The following is a 14559-nucleotide window of genomic DNA, read 5'->3' as shown; positions in this document are numbered from 1 at the left end:
TACATGAGCCAAGAGCATTCACAGGTTATTCAATCATTTGTGGGGGCAGGCCCGCGGTGGAGGAAAGAAAGAAGCCCTCCAAACCGAGGGCCAATCTTTCCCCCTGGGGAATCCATACTTTGCCTTAAGAGGCCAGTGGATAGTGAGCAAATGTACCAATCCTGGTTAATTCCCTCCCCCAATTGTAGGTCCCTTAGTACTATGAGTTCACACAGTACTGGTCTGACCACAAAGTTTACTCGAAGGCCTTTAGTAGCAATGATGAGTTTGATTTAATGAACTACTTCCTGTGTATCCCACAGTGCTACCTGAATGAGATCTGTAACCACTTAATTTAATAAAATCCTAACCTACTCATCTTAGGGTCGATACTTTTCTTAAATAGAATTGTACATTGGATTGATATGGTTTAACATTACTTCACTGCCCTGCTGATTTAACAACACACAATGTTTTAGCAGCTGATATTTTGTTGTAGTGGGGTGGGTTTTGGAAAGAGAGTTGTAATTCATGCAAAGAGAATATTCATCACCAGTACGATCAGGAACTTGTATCACAGCATTGCTCTTCACTGCTGGTTTCAAATACAATTTGCATTCAAGGTACACACAGAATTGACGGTAGATCCTCACCATGAGACCCTGAACATTCAAGTCAATAAATTAGAATTATTCCAGAGAGTGGTGGGGGGGGCGGGGGCGTGGAAGAAGGAGAAAGAAAAACATTTACACAGGACTGAATCCCATGAAGTTGTTCCACAGCCCAGTGTAATTCTTGTTCAACATAAACTGAAGTCTGTTATTTTTCAGTTTAAGCCACCACTCACTTTATGATGTCTCCAGTTCAATGTTACAGTTTATTGACAGTTACTATTACATTTCACATCAAGAGCCCAGATCGCAGCTTTATACAAAGTCACAAAAGTCATCACTGCTACAGGATTGGTAAAGGTGAGGTCCTCACAACTATATAAACAGGAGCACGAGACAATAAGCTTTATCCCTGCAGTCAGTTTAATCACTCTCCCTCAGGGTGAGCTTGTCAAACAGGTACACTCCCATGCCATTCTCAGGGGCTCCCAGTCTCTTCAGGTTGGTGATGTGATCTCCAAGCTTCTTGATCATCTTCACTTGTTCATCCAAGTAGTGGGTCTCCAGGAAGTCACACAACTGGAAGAAAAGATGGAAAATAGTTATGTCCAGCAGGAGATAGAGGAACATCTGAGCTTCCCCGCGAGGGATTGGATTTTAATCTTGGTCTGGACGATAGTCAAGTGGTACACTTCAGATTGATGCATTATTGCACAGTAACTTTGCTCTGAGAAGTACTTAGATCATGGGATCACATACATTTACCTCTAATGAAGACAGTCAGGCAATCTCCCTTTCCTGTCTCCCCTCCCCCAAAAAAAGAATCTGAGCATGACACCAACAAAGCTATTGGGTATGAAGATCTTTTGAACAGGCTCAAAGACAGTAAATTTCCACCACCTCCAACTTTCCAAAAAGCCCACATGAAAGCATTACAAACTTACATGAGGGTCTATCCTCTCAGTGGACAGTTTGTGGAGATCCAGCAGACACTGGTTCACATTCTTCTCCATCTGCAGAGCTCTCTGCATTGCCTCCAGACCATTGCTCCACTCATCCTGCTCCGGCTTCTGAAAAGGGAATCAGGTCTCAGCCAGTTCACTTAATGGATTATACAAAAATACATGAGAAAATAGTGAAGGAAAATAGAGGAGAAAAAGCAATCAGATGTCCATGTCACCATGAACCAATTGTTCCAAGAATATAGAATTACACCAGCACAACCACTGGAGTCAAATAGTATAGATGTCTTTAAGGGGGGGGGGGGGAAGTACTGAGGGAGACAGTACGAGATGGATGCGATGATAGGGCAAGATGAAGGTGGGAGGCAGCTCATGTGGAGCATAAACACCAGCATAGATCAGTTGGGCCAAATGTCCTGTTTCTCTGCTGGACATTCGATGTAATTATGTGCATTACAACAAATTGCTTCAGAAATATTTAAAATTGTCCATTTAAGGGGAGCCAGTCAGAAGACCACTCAATTATTAAATCAAACCTTGATGTCCTCCAAGATGATTCGGCCTCCACGCTGATTCTGGAATTTCAGCAGTTTCTCAGCGTGCTCCCGTTCCTCATGTGACTGCTCCTTGAAGAACTCAGCAAAGTGACGCAGGGCAACATCATCCCGGTCAAAGTAATAGGACTGTGGAGAGAATTTTAAAACTATCACAATACACATTATGTTATTTTTCTACAGTTAGATATTAATTGCTTTCAAAAATAGTTACCATTTGTTAACTAGCAAAACTCAATTTACTTCACTATGTTGGCTCACTGCCCCTCCCTATAAAGGCAGGATAAAGATTCAACAAGCAAAAAAACACACTAAACTTTGGGATTACATTTCAGGTCAGGTCAAACTCAACACCCTGAGCAAGTTGTATCTCCTTTTACTCCCCATTCTAGTCTACAGTTAATGAGGACAAGAGATAATTCCTTCATTCCTGTCGTTCTACAATCATTTAGTGAAAGAGATCAAGGCACAGTGAAAGTTTCATCACTGGGATTCTCAGTACTTCACTATGAAATAAAAAAAGGTAAGAAAACTAGTGAGGACTTGTCCACAAAGATCAGGTGCAGTAGCATTGTGGTTATGATACTGGACCAGTAATCCAGAGACAAGAGCTGGGGAATTTAAGTTTAGTTAATTAAAACAAAAATCAGGATAAAAAGCTAGGATCAGTAATGACCATGAAAAAACTAGATCATCATAAAAATCCCATCAGGTTCACTAATTACCTCTGGGGAAGGAAACTTGCCATCCTTACCCAGTCTGGCCTGTGATTCCAGACACACAGCAATGTGATGGATTCTTATAGTGGCCCAGCAAGTGACTCAGTTATACAATCCTACAATAAAGAAACTGCAGCAGTTCACAGCCACCCTCAAGAGCAATTAGGGATAGGCAATAAATGCTGGCCTTGCCAATGACACCCACATCCCATGAATGATGAAAAAAAAAGTCACTGGCTACAGGCAGCAGCTGAGCCAGGTTCATATTAAACCCCTCAATAGAACACAGCCATTACAAGGAGCAGTCCATTAACTCAGCAAAATCACCCTGTGTAAAACACTCAACACACACTGTCCAAAATTATTCTCCGCACATCATGGGGGTGGGGGAAGGAACTTGAGAAATAGAGTTTAAAGCCAGTTCATTGAACTGGACAAATTCCAACTACTTAGAATGCAGTGATTATGTAATAAAAGACTCACCATGGAGAGATAAACATAGGAGGAATAGAGCTCCATATTGATCTGCTTGTTGACACCATCCTCACACTCCTTGTGATAGTTCTGACACACTTGGGAAGCCATCATCTATTTCTGTTATCACTCTTCACTATCACCTGGACAATTCTAGAACTACCCTCTTCATTCACAAGCTCTTGTATTTATACTATTGGGACAGCCTCCATTTGAGCAAGGAATGACATCACCAATGATGATTGACAATCCCTGATAGCCAATCAGGAATCTTCCATAAATCCAGGCACCAATTAACAAAGGAGAGGGGGTGTGGGGGAGGGGTTGATACCCAGAGCCAATCAGAGCTTTGGAATACAGGCTGGTTTGGGTGATTGGTCTCGGTGATGTCACTGCTTTTTGGGTTGTTTTTCCCTCTTTTCTTCTGTTTGACTAAAATAATTCTAAGATGGGGCACTTGTGTTGCTGTCTTTAGACCCAGTGTCACCTGTATTTTTGTCACCTTCATTTCTTTATTACGAAATCCAACAAAACCAGAATCAAATCATAACTTTATTGTCGGAGTCGAGGACGTACTCCGAGCTCTGCGCCTCCCACCGGTCTCGGAAAGCCTCAAGTTTACCAGCAGACACCGTGTGCTCCCTCTCCAGGGCCACCCGGGCGCAGAGAATGCTGCGGAAGCGAGGCAGAGAGTCAGAGCGACCGCCCCCACGGGCCGCATCCAGCCAGGACCTGTGGATGGTCACCTTTGATGCTTTTTGGGTTCTTTGACCTCCCTAAAAGTGCCTCTTTGTATAAATCTTTCAGAATCACAACTTTGAATTATTTGATAATTTAATATTTTCACTGAAGTTGCTTTTCATAATCTGGCCAAGTTTATTACTTGTAAGTAATTGTGACACTGAGACAATATTCAATGCAATCAAGTCATCTTGAGTGAATTTGCAAACCAACCATTGGACAGAGACATGGAAATTTCATCCCATGGATGGTGTGAATCGTCCCCAGTTCTAATATAGAGAATGGGTGTGTCTGAGGATTGGCAGCATGGGGGCATCAACTGGGCAAAGCATTGTGGGATGTATCATTTTTGGTTTTGATTCTCATGAAATGTTGTTTGGTAAACTTCAGGATATTCAGCGAGAATGAGAGGGAGTGAAGATTACTGAATGCAATGTCACCCACACAAACATCTCCATTTGTGTCAGCTGTGGCTCAGTCGTTGCACTCTCACCTCAGAGTCAGAAGGTTATGGGTTCAAGTGCCAATCGATAGACTTGAGGAAAAAGTCTAGGCTGACTGTGGGAGTGCTGCAGTGTCGGAGATAGAGTCTTTCATTAAACAGAGGCCCAGTCTGCCCTCTCAGGTAGATGTAAAATGTTCCTAAGCACTATTTTGAGGAAGAGCAGGGGAGTTCTCCCCAGTGTCTTGGCCAATGTTTCTCTCTCAACCAACATCACTCAAACAGATTATCTGGTCTTTATTTCATTGCTGTTTGTGGGATCTTCCTGTGGGCAAATTCACTTCTACATTACAACACTTCAAATGTACTTCATTGGCCGCGCTTCTTTGTGGTCAGACTGTAGGAAACGTATCAGCACGGAGTGGGGTGAACTTTGATCAAAATTTTTTGTGAGTTGTAAACAGTTAACTCCCATTAGCCCAGTTGTGACCTCAGTGTGGGGAATGTTTGCAGCTGATCCACATCCAGATTCAGCACAGAGCGAGCTGAAAACTTTTTGTCTGAAATATGAAGTCATGAAACCAGTCAACAAATCCACACCGACTCGTACAATCGTGGCTCAGCAACGTATGAAATGTGGTGACATTGATCCGCCAAAAGTGCTTTGAGAGATTCAAAGACATTAACGTGGAATGACTGAAGACTGCAATTCCATCACACCCAGTGCAGTTCACAATTAAGATCCAAAACTTGAATTGTAAACACTGGATAATTACAGCTGCAGCATCAACATTTGAATCCATTCATGGGGGTGAAGGAGACAAATGGAGAACCATCAGGATTTGGAAAGGATGGTGAGTATGTGGAATGCAATGCACAATGGGCTGAAAGTCAAATTGTTACATTCATGGAGGAATTGCTTGTATTAGGTTTATGAATTAGTGGAACAGTGTAGGGGGTTTCGAGAAGTTTTTCCCCCAGGTGAACTAGTTGCAGTTAACTTGGTGTTTCAAGATGTGCATTGAATGAAATATTTGCTCCTTCCTGTAAGATTGCATTTTGCTTGACTTCAGTGGCACTGGGATTATTCTCCCTCCACTACTTCACCCAATTTCTTGCACATGTTGGGTTAGATAGGCAGGTTTAGGGTCGAGGGGGGAAAAGGAGGTAGAAAATTGTCCATTTGGGGGTGGTGGAAGAATGAAAAAAAAAAATCACAACTCACCACCCCCAGAATCTACACTTCCACCCAAGAGCAATTGTTGTTATTGGCGGCTCACCCAAGTCTAAGCCCATTGGTTGCATGAGTTCAGGGAGCTCACAGTGAATTTAGACACTACTGGTTCTGTAGAACCATCATGTGCTACTTTGCTCACAAACTTTCAGAGTCTATAACAGCAGTGATGAGTTTCATTGAGTGAGCTCCCTCTAATTAGTAACAGAAGATCTATAGCATTTTACTTTTTTTTAAGTAAAAAGACCTGCACTACTATTCCCAGGGCAAATACCATTCTTACAGGTTGAACATTGGACTGAAATGGTGCAACACTAATTCACTGGCATTGTGGTTTAACAAAAAAATTACAGCAGCTGATTGGCAGGTGGATAGTTAACATTAATGGTCAGGGGAGAGAGAGGATGTTCATGACCAATGGGAACAGTTACTTGTATGCAGCTGCCTCACTTCTGAGCTTTGGCATTTCCTCCCTCCTGCTCACCTGTCCGAATGTCTCATTATGTGAGACAGTGTCAAACAGGCCAATATAGTTCGTGTTAGATATAAAGCAAATTAAATTACTAATGAATAAGCAACAGCTCAAAATTTTAACAAGGATACAAAACCAGTCTAATGTTCACTGTTTAATTTACAGTTACTACCACATTCCACATCAAGAGCCCAGGTCTCAGTCTGTATAAAAAGTCAGACAAGTCATCATATAGTCCAGGGTGTGAGACCTCCCATCTTCTACTGAATAAACAGGAGCACAAAACAATAAGATTTATTCCTGCATACAATTTAATCACTCTCCCCCAGGGTGAGCTTGTCAAACAGGTACACTCCCATGCCATTCTCAGGGGCTCCCAGTCTCTTCAGGTTGGTGATGTGATCTCCAAGCTTCTTGATCATCTTCACTTGTTCATCCAAGTAGTGGGTCTCCAGGAAGTCACACAACTGGAAGAAAAAGATGGAAAATAGTTATGTCCAGCAGCAGATATCAAGGAACCTCCCCTAGAGTTTGGATTTTAATCCTCTCCGACTGGAGGATAGTCAAGTGGTACACTTCAGACTGATGGAATTACTGCATTATTAGAGTAAACTTACTGTACGACAGGTGCATAGATCCTCAAGTCACTGGGACACTTACTTCTCAATGTCCACAGCAGGACAACCTCCCTATCTCACTCAAAATAAAATCCAAGATAGACATCCCCACACAAAGTTAGAGTATGAAGATCTTAATCTCAAGAAATAACACTCCACCTTCAACTTACCCAAAAGGCTCTCATTGAAAGCATTAGGAACTTACATGAGGGTCTGTCCTCTCAGTGGACAGTTTGTGCAGATCCAGCAGACTCTGGTTCACATCCTTCTCCATTTGCAGAGCTCTCTGCATCGCCTCCAGACCATTGCTCCACTCATCCTGCTCTGGCTTCTGAAATGGGAATCAAATCTCACCCAGATCACTCAATAGATTAAACAAAATACATGAGAAAGTTTTGAAGGAAAAGAAGAGTTCAAACAGCAAAGCAGATGTCCATGTTACCATCAACCAATGTCACAATATAGAATGACTGAATTAAGCCACTGGAGTTAAATTGGAACTAATTGCTATAGAAAGTATTTGAAATAGTCAGTCCAAGGGGAGCCACATCGAAGACCACTCATTTTTAAATCAAACCTTGATGTCCTCCAAGATGATTCGGCCTCCACGCTGATTCTGGAATTTCAGCAGCTTCTCAGCGTGCTCCCGTTCCTCATGTGACTGCTCCTTGAAGAACTCAGCAAAGTGAACAATTTTACAACACCAAGTTATAGTCCAGCAATTTTATTTTAAATTCACAAGCTTTCGGAGGCTACCTCCTTCCTCAGGTGAACGATGTGGAAAATGAGGAAGGAGGTAGCCTCCGAAAGCTTGTGAATTTAAAATAAAATTGCTGGACTATAACTTGGTGTTGTAAAATTGTTTACAATTGTCAACCCCAGTCCATCACCGGCATCGCCACATCAGCAAAGTGACACAGGGCAACATCATCCCGGTCAAAGTAATAGGACTGTGGAGAGAATTTTAAATATATCATGCTAGACCTGGATTACAATACACAATTCCAAATTTTTCATTACTGTTTCCTCAAGATATTAATTGCTTTCAAAAATAATTACCATGATAACGAGCAACATTTAATTTACTTCACTATGTTTGGCTAGCTGCCCTTCCCAATAAAAGACAGGATGAAAAGAGTCAAGCAGCAAAAAGTGTGTTTGAGATTACATTTCACATCAAGAGAGAGAGTCAACTCTGAGCAAGTTGTACCTCCTTCTGCTCTCCATTCTAATCTAAAATTGATGGAGGACAAGAGAAAATTCTTTCATTCCAGTAATTTTACACTCTGCAATTTAGTGTAATCGAGATCTAGGAACAATGAAGGCTTCATCACTAGGATTCTCAAGGCAAGAAAACTAGTGAGGACCTGTCAACATTTCACTGGCGACAATCACCCCATTGAAACTGAAAGTTGTCAAATGTTGACAAGCACTTGACCAGGTTTCTGCTCTTCTCTTTCAAACTCAGGCAGCAGCCGAGCCAGGTTCATATATTAAACCCCTCAATCGAGTGCAGCCCATTAACTCAACAAGATCACCTTGTATTGCACACCAGAAATGCTCACTGCCCCAAGATTTTTCTTCCCAGGGAAGTGGAACAAAGCCAAGAGAAAAAGATTTTTAAAGCCAGTTTGTTCAACGACAGAGATTCTAACTACTTACAAAACAGTGACAATTAACACAAGACTCACCATGGAGAGGTAAACATAGGAGGAATAGAGCTCCATATTGATCTGTTTGTTAACACCATCCTTACACTCCTTGTGGTAGTTCTGACACACTTGGGAAGCCATCTTTACTATATCCTATGTTTTCACAATCATCTAAACCGTTCTTCAACTAACCTCTTTTATCCCAAGCTCTTGTATTTATACTACTGGGACAGCCTGCATTGAAGCAAGGAATGACATCACCAATGATGATTGACAATCCTCGATAACCACTCAGGAATCGTCCATGAATCCAAGCACCAATTAACAAAGGAGAAGAGCATTGTGGAGGAGGGATTGATACCCCGAGCCAATCAGAGCTTTGGAATACAGGCCGGTTTGGGTGATTGGTCTCGGTGATATCACTGCTTTTTTTTCACTACAATAATTCTACTGGAGTGCATCCTGGACAAGAATAATAAAATTATAATTTGAACTTGTTTTGGTTTTGCTTTGGGATTTTCACACATAAACACACCCTAAAACCCCCACCTTCTCATAGAAGGGCGTCCTAAAATCACAAAAAAAATAGAAAAAAACCCAAAGAAAATAACTCTAAGATGGGGCACTTTTTCTTTGTGCAGATCAGTGAGCTCTGAAGGGACGGTGGGACTGGCCTGAGGTACTGGTGCCGGCTGGTTGACGGACCAATCATTCCCTCGGTGCTCTGTGGCCATGGATCACTCGAATCTCCACACGGGCTCCAAACTCCAGATAAATTTTCCCGTTTGGAGCTAATTGTCCAAACACGAATAGGATTGAAAGTTTTTTTTTCTCCAGGTTGACTTTTTATAAGTGAGGTTCATCTAGTTTTCTTTTTTTTCCTTTGTTTTTCACCCCCCTTTGATAAGAAGAGGTGGTTAGGGAGTGTTTTTATTTGCAGCAAATCATTAAACTAAAAATAAGAGTCAAATAATTTTATTATATTGTTCCAGGATGCACTCCAATCCCTGCAGTGCCCACCGGTCGCAGAAAGCCTCAAGCATAACGGCAGACACCGCGTGCTCCCTCTCCAGGGCCACCCGGGTGCAGAGAATGCCACGAATCCGAGTCGGAGCGACCACCCCACAGGCCGCGTCCAGCCTGGACCTGTGGACGGTCACCTTTGGTGCTTTTTGAGTTCTTTGACCTCTGTCAAAGTGCCTCTTTGTATCAATCGCTCAATCACAACTTTGAACTATTTGATATTTCCACTGAAGTGGCTTTTCATAATCTGGCCAAGTTTATTACTTGTAAGTAATTGTGACACTGAGACAATATTCAATGCAATCAAATCATCTGGAGTGAATTTGCAGACATTAACATGGAATGACTGAGGACTGCAATTCCATCACACCCAGTGCAGTTCACAACTAAGTTCCTAAACTTGACTTGTAAACACTGGATAATTACAGCTGCAGCATCAACATTTGATCCATTTATAGGGGTGAAGGAAACAAATGGAGAACCAATAGGATTTGGAAAGGATGATTACTATTTGGTATGAAATGCACAATCGGACTAAATACAAATTGATACATTTTAGGGAGGAGCTGATTGTATTGGTTTATAATTTGATGGAACAGGGTTGTGGAAGGGTTTTGCAGGAGAAATATCTATTTAGCTTTGTTTAAATTTGCTTTTTTATTTAATTGAATGTATTTACTCCTTCCTGAAGGAGTTCAGTTGCACAGATATTACTCTCCCTTGAGGACATTACTCAATTGCTTCTCATGAGATCAACAGTGAGTGTTGCAGATTCTTTACCTGGACGGTGGGTGCACACATGGGGCAAAAAAAATTCTTAATCAAACCGTAACTTCTCCCCCACCAAATCTATACTGTCCCCTAAGAAGCCAGTGGATACTAAGCAAATGTGCCAATGTTCATTTCCTCCCTCCCCCAAGTACTCTGAGTTCACATTACTGGTCTGTACTTGTTTGACCACTAAATTTACTAGAAAGCCCAGAGCAGCAATGATGAGTTTGGTTCCATGAGCTACCTCCAGTGTATCCCACAGCAATAACTAAATGAGATCTGTAGCAACTCAATTTAATACCTGGACTTCTTATCGCAGGGCAAAAGTCTAGTTTAAAATGGGATTGTTCAGTGGACTGATCTGGTTTAACATTAGCTCATTATCCTGATATTTTAACACAATGTTACAGTAGCTGATATCTTGTCCTGGGGTGGGGATGTTTAAAAAGGAAAATGCCATTTTGGAAAAAGAATATTCAGTGGCAACAGTAACTTGTATTAAAACCAGCAAAGATTGGAATGTGCTATGAACATTCAAGGTAAACACAGAATTGAAATTAGATCTTCAACATGTGATCCTGAACATCCAAGTCAATAAACTGGAATGGGGGTTAAATTGACAATAGACTGAACCTTACAATGAAGCACTTACACTGCCCAATGTAATTGTTAGATGTAAACTAAATTAGGTTAGTGAAAAATCAGCAACCACTCAATTTGAGACAACAAAATCCAGTTCAATGTTGAACAGTTTATTTCCAGTTAGTGACAGTTACTATTACATTTCAAATCAAGAGCCCAGGTCTCAGCTTTGTGCAAATCAAAAAAGTAATCACTTCTACAGGATGGGGGTCTCACACACATTATATAAACAGGAGCATGAACAATCTTTATCCCTGCAGCAGTTCAATCACTCTCCCCCAGGGTGAGCTTGTCAAACAGGTACACTCCCATGCCATTCTCAGGGGCTCCCAGTCTCTTCAGGTTGGTGATGTGATCTCCAAGCTTCTTGATCATCTTCACTTGTTCATCCAAGTAGTGAGTCTCCAGGAAGTCACACAACTAGGAAGAAATATTTTCATTAAGGCAGCTATTTGACCAGATTGCTTTTCAGGATCTATTCACTGTCTCCTACTTCAATGCTAATGTAAGTTGCCATTGCACCAGTCAACTCCAAACCGTCCCACTTGGCTTTGATTTCAGATCTGTTTGATATCTGCCCCTCACCAAAACTGGTACTAATAGTAAGGTGTCCATCAAGCTGAACAAACAGATGGACTAATGAGAATTAATTAGTGAAAATCTTCCCATAGAATCAATCCAGTCCACCAGGCTTAGAAGTGAAAAGCCATCAAACAGAATTTGGTCTGATGGTTGAAGAATGGCAGTGGCTTAGACAACCTGAAGTTATCAACAAATATATATTAATACCACAAGGTATTAAGGACTTACATGAGGGTCTGTCCTCTCAGTGGACAGTTTGTGCAGATCCAGCAGACTCTGGTTCACATTCTTCTCCATCTGCAGAGCTCTCTGCATCACCTCCAGACCATTGCTCCACTCATCCTGCTCTGGCTTCTGAAAGTGCAAAACATGGAAAATTCCATGAACATCTGATGCTCTCATTGCTAAATTCATCCAAGAATTGGAGACAGTGAGATAACTGAACTAAGTACTTGTTGCTATGTGAATAGAGACCACATGCCTCATGCTCCGCCCAAAGAGGGAGAGACTGTACTGTGAACTAATGACCAAAACAAGTTTTAGATTTTTTAAAAAATCACCAAAACATGTTAGAGAAATCACACCAAGATTAGTCACATTTGCAGCACAAGTCAGGCCATTCATCCCATCATGTGTCCTAGATCTTGGACAGAGGAATAGAAACATAGAAAATAGGAGCAGGAGTAGGCCAGGCAAGCCTGCTCCACCATTCAGTATGATCCTCTCTCCCATATTCCTGCTCTCTCCCCATACCCCTTGATGCCTTGTGTCTCGAAATCTTTCCAGTTCCTTTGTAAGTATATTTAGTGACTTGGCCTCAACAGCCTTCGATGTTAGAGAATTCCACAGGTTCATCACCCCCAGTGAAGAAATTTCTCATTTGTCCTAAATGTCCTACCCTGTATCCAGAGACTGTGACCCCTCATTCTAGACCCTCTAATTCCACTGCCCTGCCTGTAAGCATTGACATGCAAGTATTATTGGTACTTGTACCTCATACAGCATGTAAGGAGTTGTGTTTTATTACCTCATTGAACACAGTATTAATCAAGTCAGACATTTCAGTGTTTCCCTACACTATCTTGTAATAGATGCAAAGGATTTATGTCAATACCATTAATAATTAAAACCTCCACACAAGGACAACATCCTCTATAAACCCAACACTGCCTCTTCTAGTTCATGTTGATCCATTCCCCCTTCAAGAATGGTCTTTGGTCCAACTATTCCCTCATCACAACAATCTTCTTGGCTTTTGTACCTCTTATCCCTACTGGTTTCAGCAAAGTGTGTCCATACTCAAGGAATTATATTTCCACCCTGGTCTGTTCCAACATTTTGCCATTTGTAGTATAAATGTGGCCCAGTCACTAATATTTCTCAACAGCTAACCTTGATGTCCTCCAGGACAAGACGGCCTCCACGCTGATTCTGGAATTTCATCAGTTTCTCAGCATGCTCCCGTTCCTCATGTGACTGCTCCTTGAAGAATTCAGCAAAGTGACGCAGGGCAACATCATCCCGGTCAAAGTAATAGGACTGTGGAGAGAATATTAAAAACATCATGTCAGACAAGACCTCACCTACATACAATTATTCATTATTTCACCCCCCACCCCCTTGTCAGTGAGCACTTAAAGTTTCTTTAGAGACTAGACACCATGTTGACAAGTAAAATTCAATTTACTTCATAAGATATTCAATAGCTTCCCCCTCCCCAATAAGAGGGCAAAAGATCCAATCACTCAGACAAAAGTAACAATTAAAGCCTGGGATTGAATTTCATGTCAAACTTAGGTACTGGACAAGTTGTAGCTCCATTTACTCTCCATTCTAATCTAAAATTGGTGGAGGAACAAGAGACAATTCCTTCGTTCTAGTAGTTTTACACTGGAATCTACATTTAGTGTAATAAAGATCTAGGCACAGTGAAAGAATCATCACTAGGATTCTCAAGGCAAGAAAACTAGTGAGGACCTGTCAACATTTCACTGGCTACAGTCACCCCATTGAAACTGAAAGTTGTCAAGTGTTGACAAGCACTTGACCAGGTTTCTGCTCTTCTCTTACAAACTCAGGCAGCAGCTGAGCCAGGTTCATATATTAAACCCCTCAATAGAGTGCAGCTGCTGCAAGGAGCAGTCCAATAACACAACAAGATCACCTTGTATTACACACGACCCAAAAATTGTTACCCCCTCCCTGCACCCAGGGCAGTGGCAAAAGGAATGAAATATAATTTAAAGCCAGTGCTAAACTGGAGAAATTCTTACTACTTAGAATGCAGTGACAATTAATACAAGTCTCACCATGGAGAGGTAAACATAGGAGGAATAAAGCTCCATATTGATCTGCTTGTTGACACCATCCTCACACTCCTTGTGATAGTTCTGACACACTTGGGAACACATCTTCACTATTCCTCTATCAATACTTTTCACTGTTGCTCTAAAACTACCCTTAACCCTCACAAGCTCTTGTATTTATACTACTGGGACAGCCTGCATTGAAACGACAAATGACATCACCAATGATGATTGACAATCCCCGATAGCCACTCAGGAATCGTCTATGAATCCAAGCACCAATTAAAAAAGGAGAGGCAATGTGGGGGAGGGGTTGATACCCAGAGCCAATCAGAGCTTTGGAAGACAGGCCGGTTTGGGTGATGAGTCTCGGTGATGTCACTGCTTTTGGGCTCTTTGATCTCCCTCAAATCTGAAAGTGTCTCTTTGTTTAAATCCCTTGGAATCATAACTTTGAATTATTTGATAATAATTTGCTATTTTCACTGAAGTGGCTTTTCATAATCTGGTCAAGTTCATTACTTGCTGGTAATTGTGACACTGAGACAATATTCAAAGCAATCAAGTAGTCTTGAGTGAATTTGCAAACCATCCATTGGTCAGAGAAATGGAAATTCCATCCCATGGATGGTGGGAATCGTCCCCAGTTCTAATATAGAGAATGGGTGTGTCTGAGGATTGGCAGCATGGGGGCATCAACTGGGCAAAGCATTGTGGGATGTGTCATTTTTAGTTTTGATTCTCATGAAATGTTGTTTGGTAAAATTCAGGATATTCA

The 14559-nt window shown here is 41.6% G+C and overlaps 3 protein-coding genes across 3 annotated transcripts; all 3 read right to left on the bottom strand.

The window, feature by feature from the left end:
• Nucleotides 1-372: 372 nt before the first annotated feature.
• Nucleotides 373-3450, bottom strand: LOC137305527 (ferritin heavy chain B-like). The gene is made up of 4 exons (XM_067974388.1): nucleotides 3309-3450; nucleotides 2089-2235; nucleotides 1535-1660; nucleotides 373-1169 (listed from the first exon to the last, which is right to left on the bottom strand). The coding sequence occupies exons 1-4, from the start codon at nucleotides 3411-3413 to the stop codon at nucleotides 1014-1016; spliced, it is 534 nt and encodes a 177-aa protein (XP_067830489.1). The 5' UTR covers nucleotides 3414-3450; the 3' UTR covers nucleotides 373-1013.
• A 2311-nt stretch (nucleotides 3451-5761) lies between these two features.
• Nucleotides 5762-8621, bottom strand: LOC137305536 (ferritin heavy chain B-like). The gene is made up of 5 exons (XM_067974396.1): nucleotides 8497-8621; nucleotides 7708-7755; nucleotides 7383-7481; nucleotides 7011-7136; nucleotides 5762-6655 (listed from the first exon to the last, which is right to left on the bottom strand). Exons 1-5 carry the CDS (start codon nucleotides 8596-8598, stop codon nucleotides 6500-6502), a joined length of 531 nt encoding a protein of 176 aa, XP_067830497.1. The 5' UTR covers nucleotides 8599-8621; the 3' UTR covers nucleotides 5762-6499.
• A 2366-nt stretch (nucleotides 8622-10987) lies between these two features.
• Nucleotides 10988-13928, bottom strand: LOC137305530 (ferritin heavy chain, oocyte isoform-like). The gene is made up of 4 exons (XM_067974391.1): nucleotides 13785-13928; nucleotides 12868-13014; nucleotides 11704-11829; nucleotides 10988-11313 (listed from the first exon to the last, which is right to left on the bottom strand). Exons 1-4 carry the CDS (start codon nucleotides 13884-13886, stop codon nucleotides 11158-11160), a joined length of 531 nt encoding a protein of 176 aa, XP_067830492.1. The 5' UTR covers nucleotides 13887-13928; the 3' UTR covers nucleotides 10988-11157.
• Nucleotides 13929-14559: the final 631 nt, after the last annotated feature.

The sequence above is a fragment of the Heptranchias perlo genome, chromosome 40, assembly GCF_035084215.1.
Source record: "Heptranchias perlo isolate sHepPer1 chromosome 40, sHepPer1.hap1, whole genome shotgun sequence".
NCBI lineage: Eukaryota > Metazoa > Chordata > Chondrichthyes > Hexanchiformes > Hexanchidae > Heptranchias > Heptranchias perlo.
The sequence above is the reverse complement of the archived record's forward strand: the minus strand, read 5'-3'. Positions and strand labels throughout refer to the sequence as shown.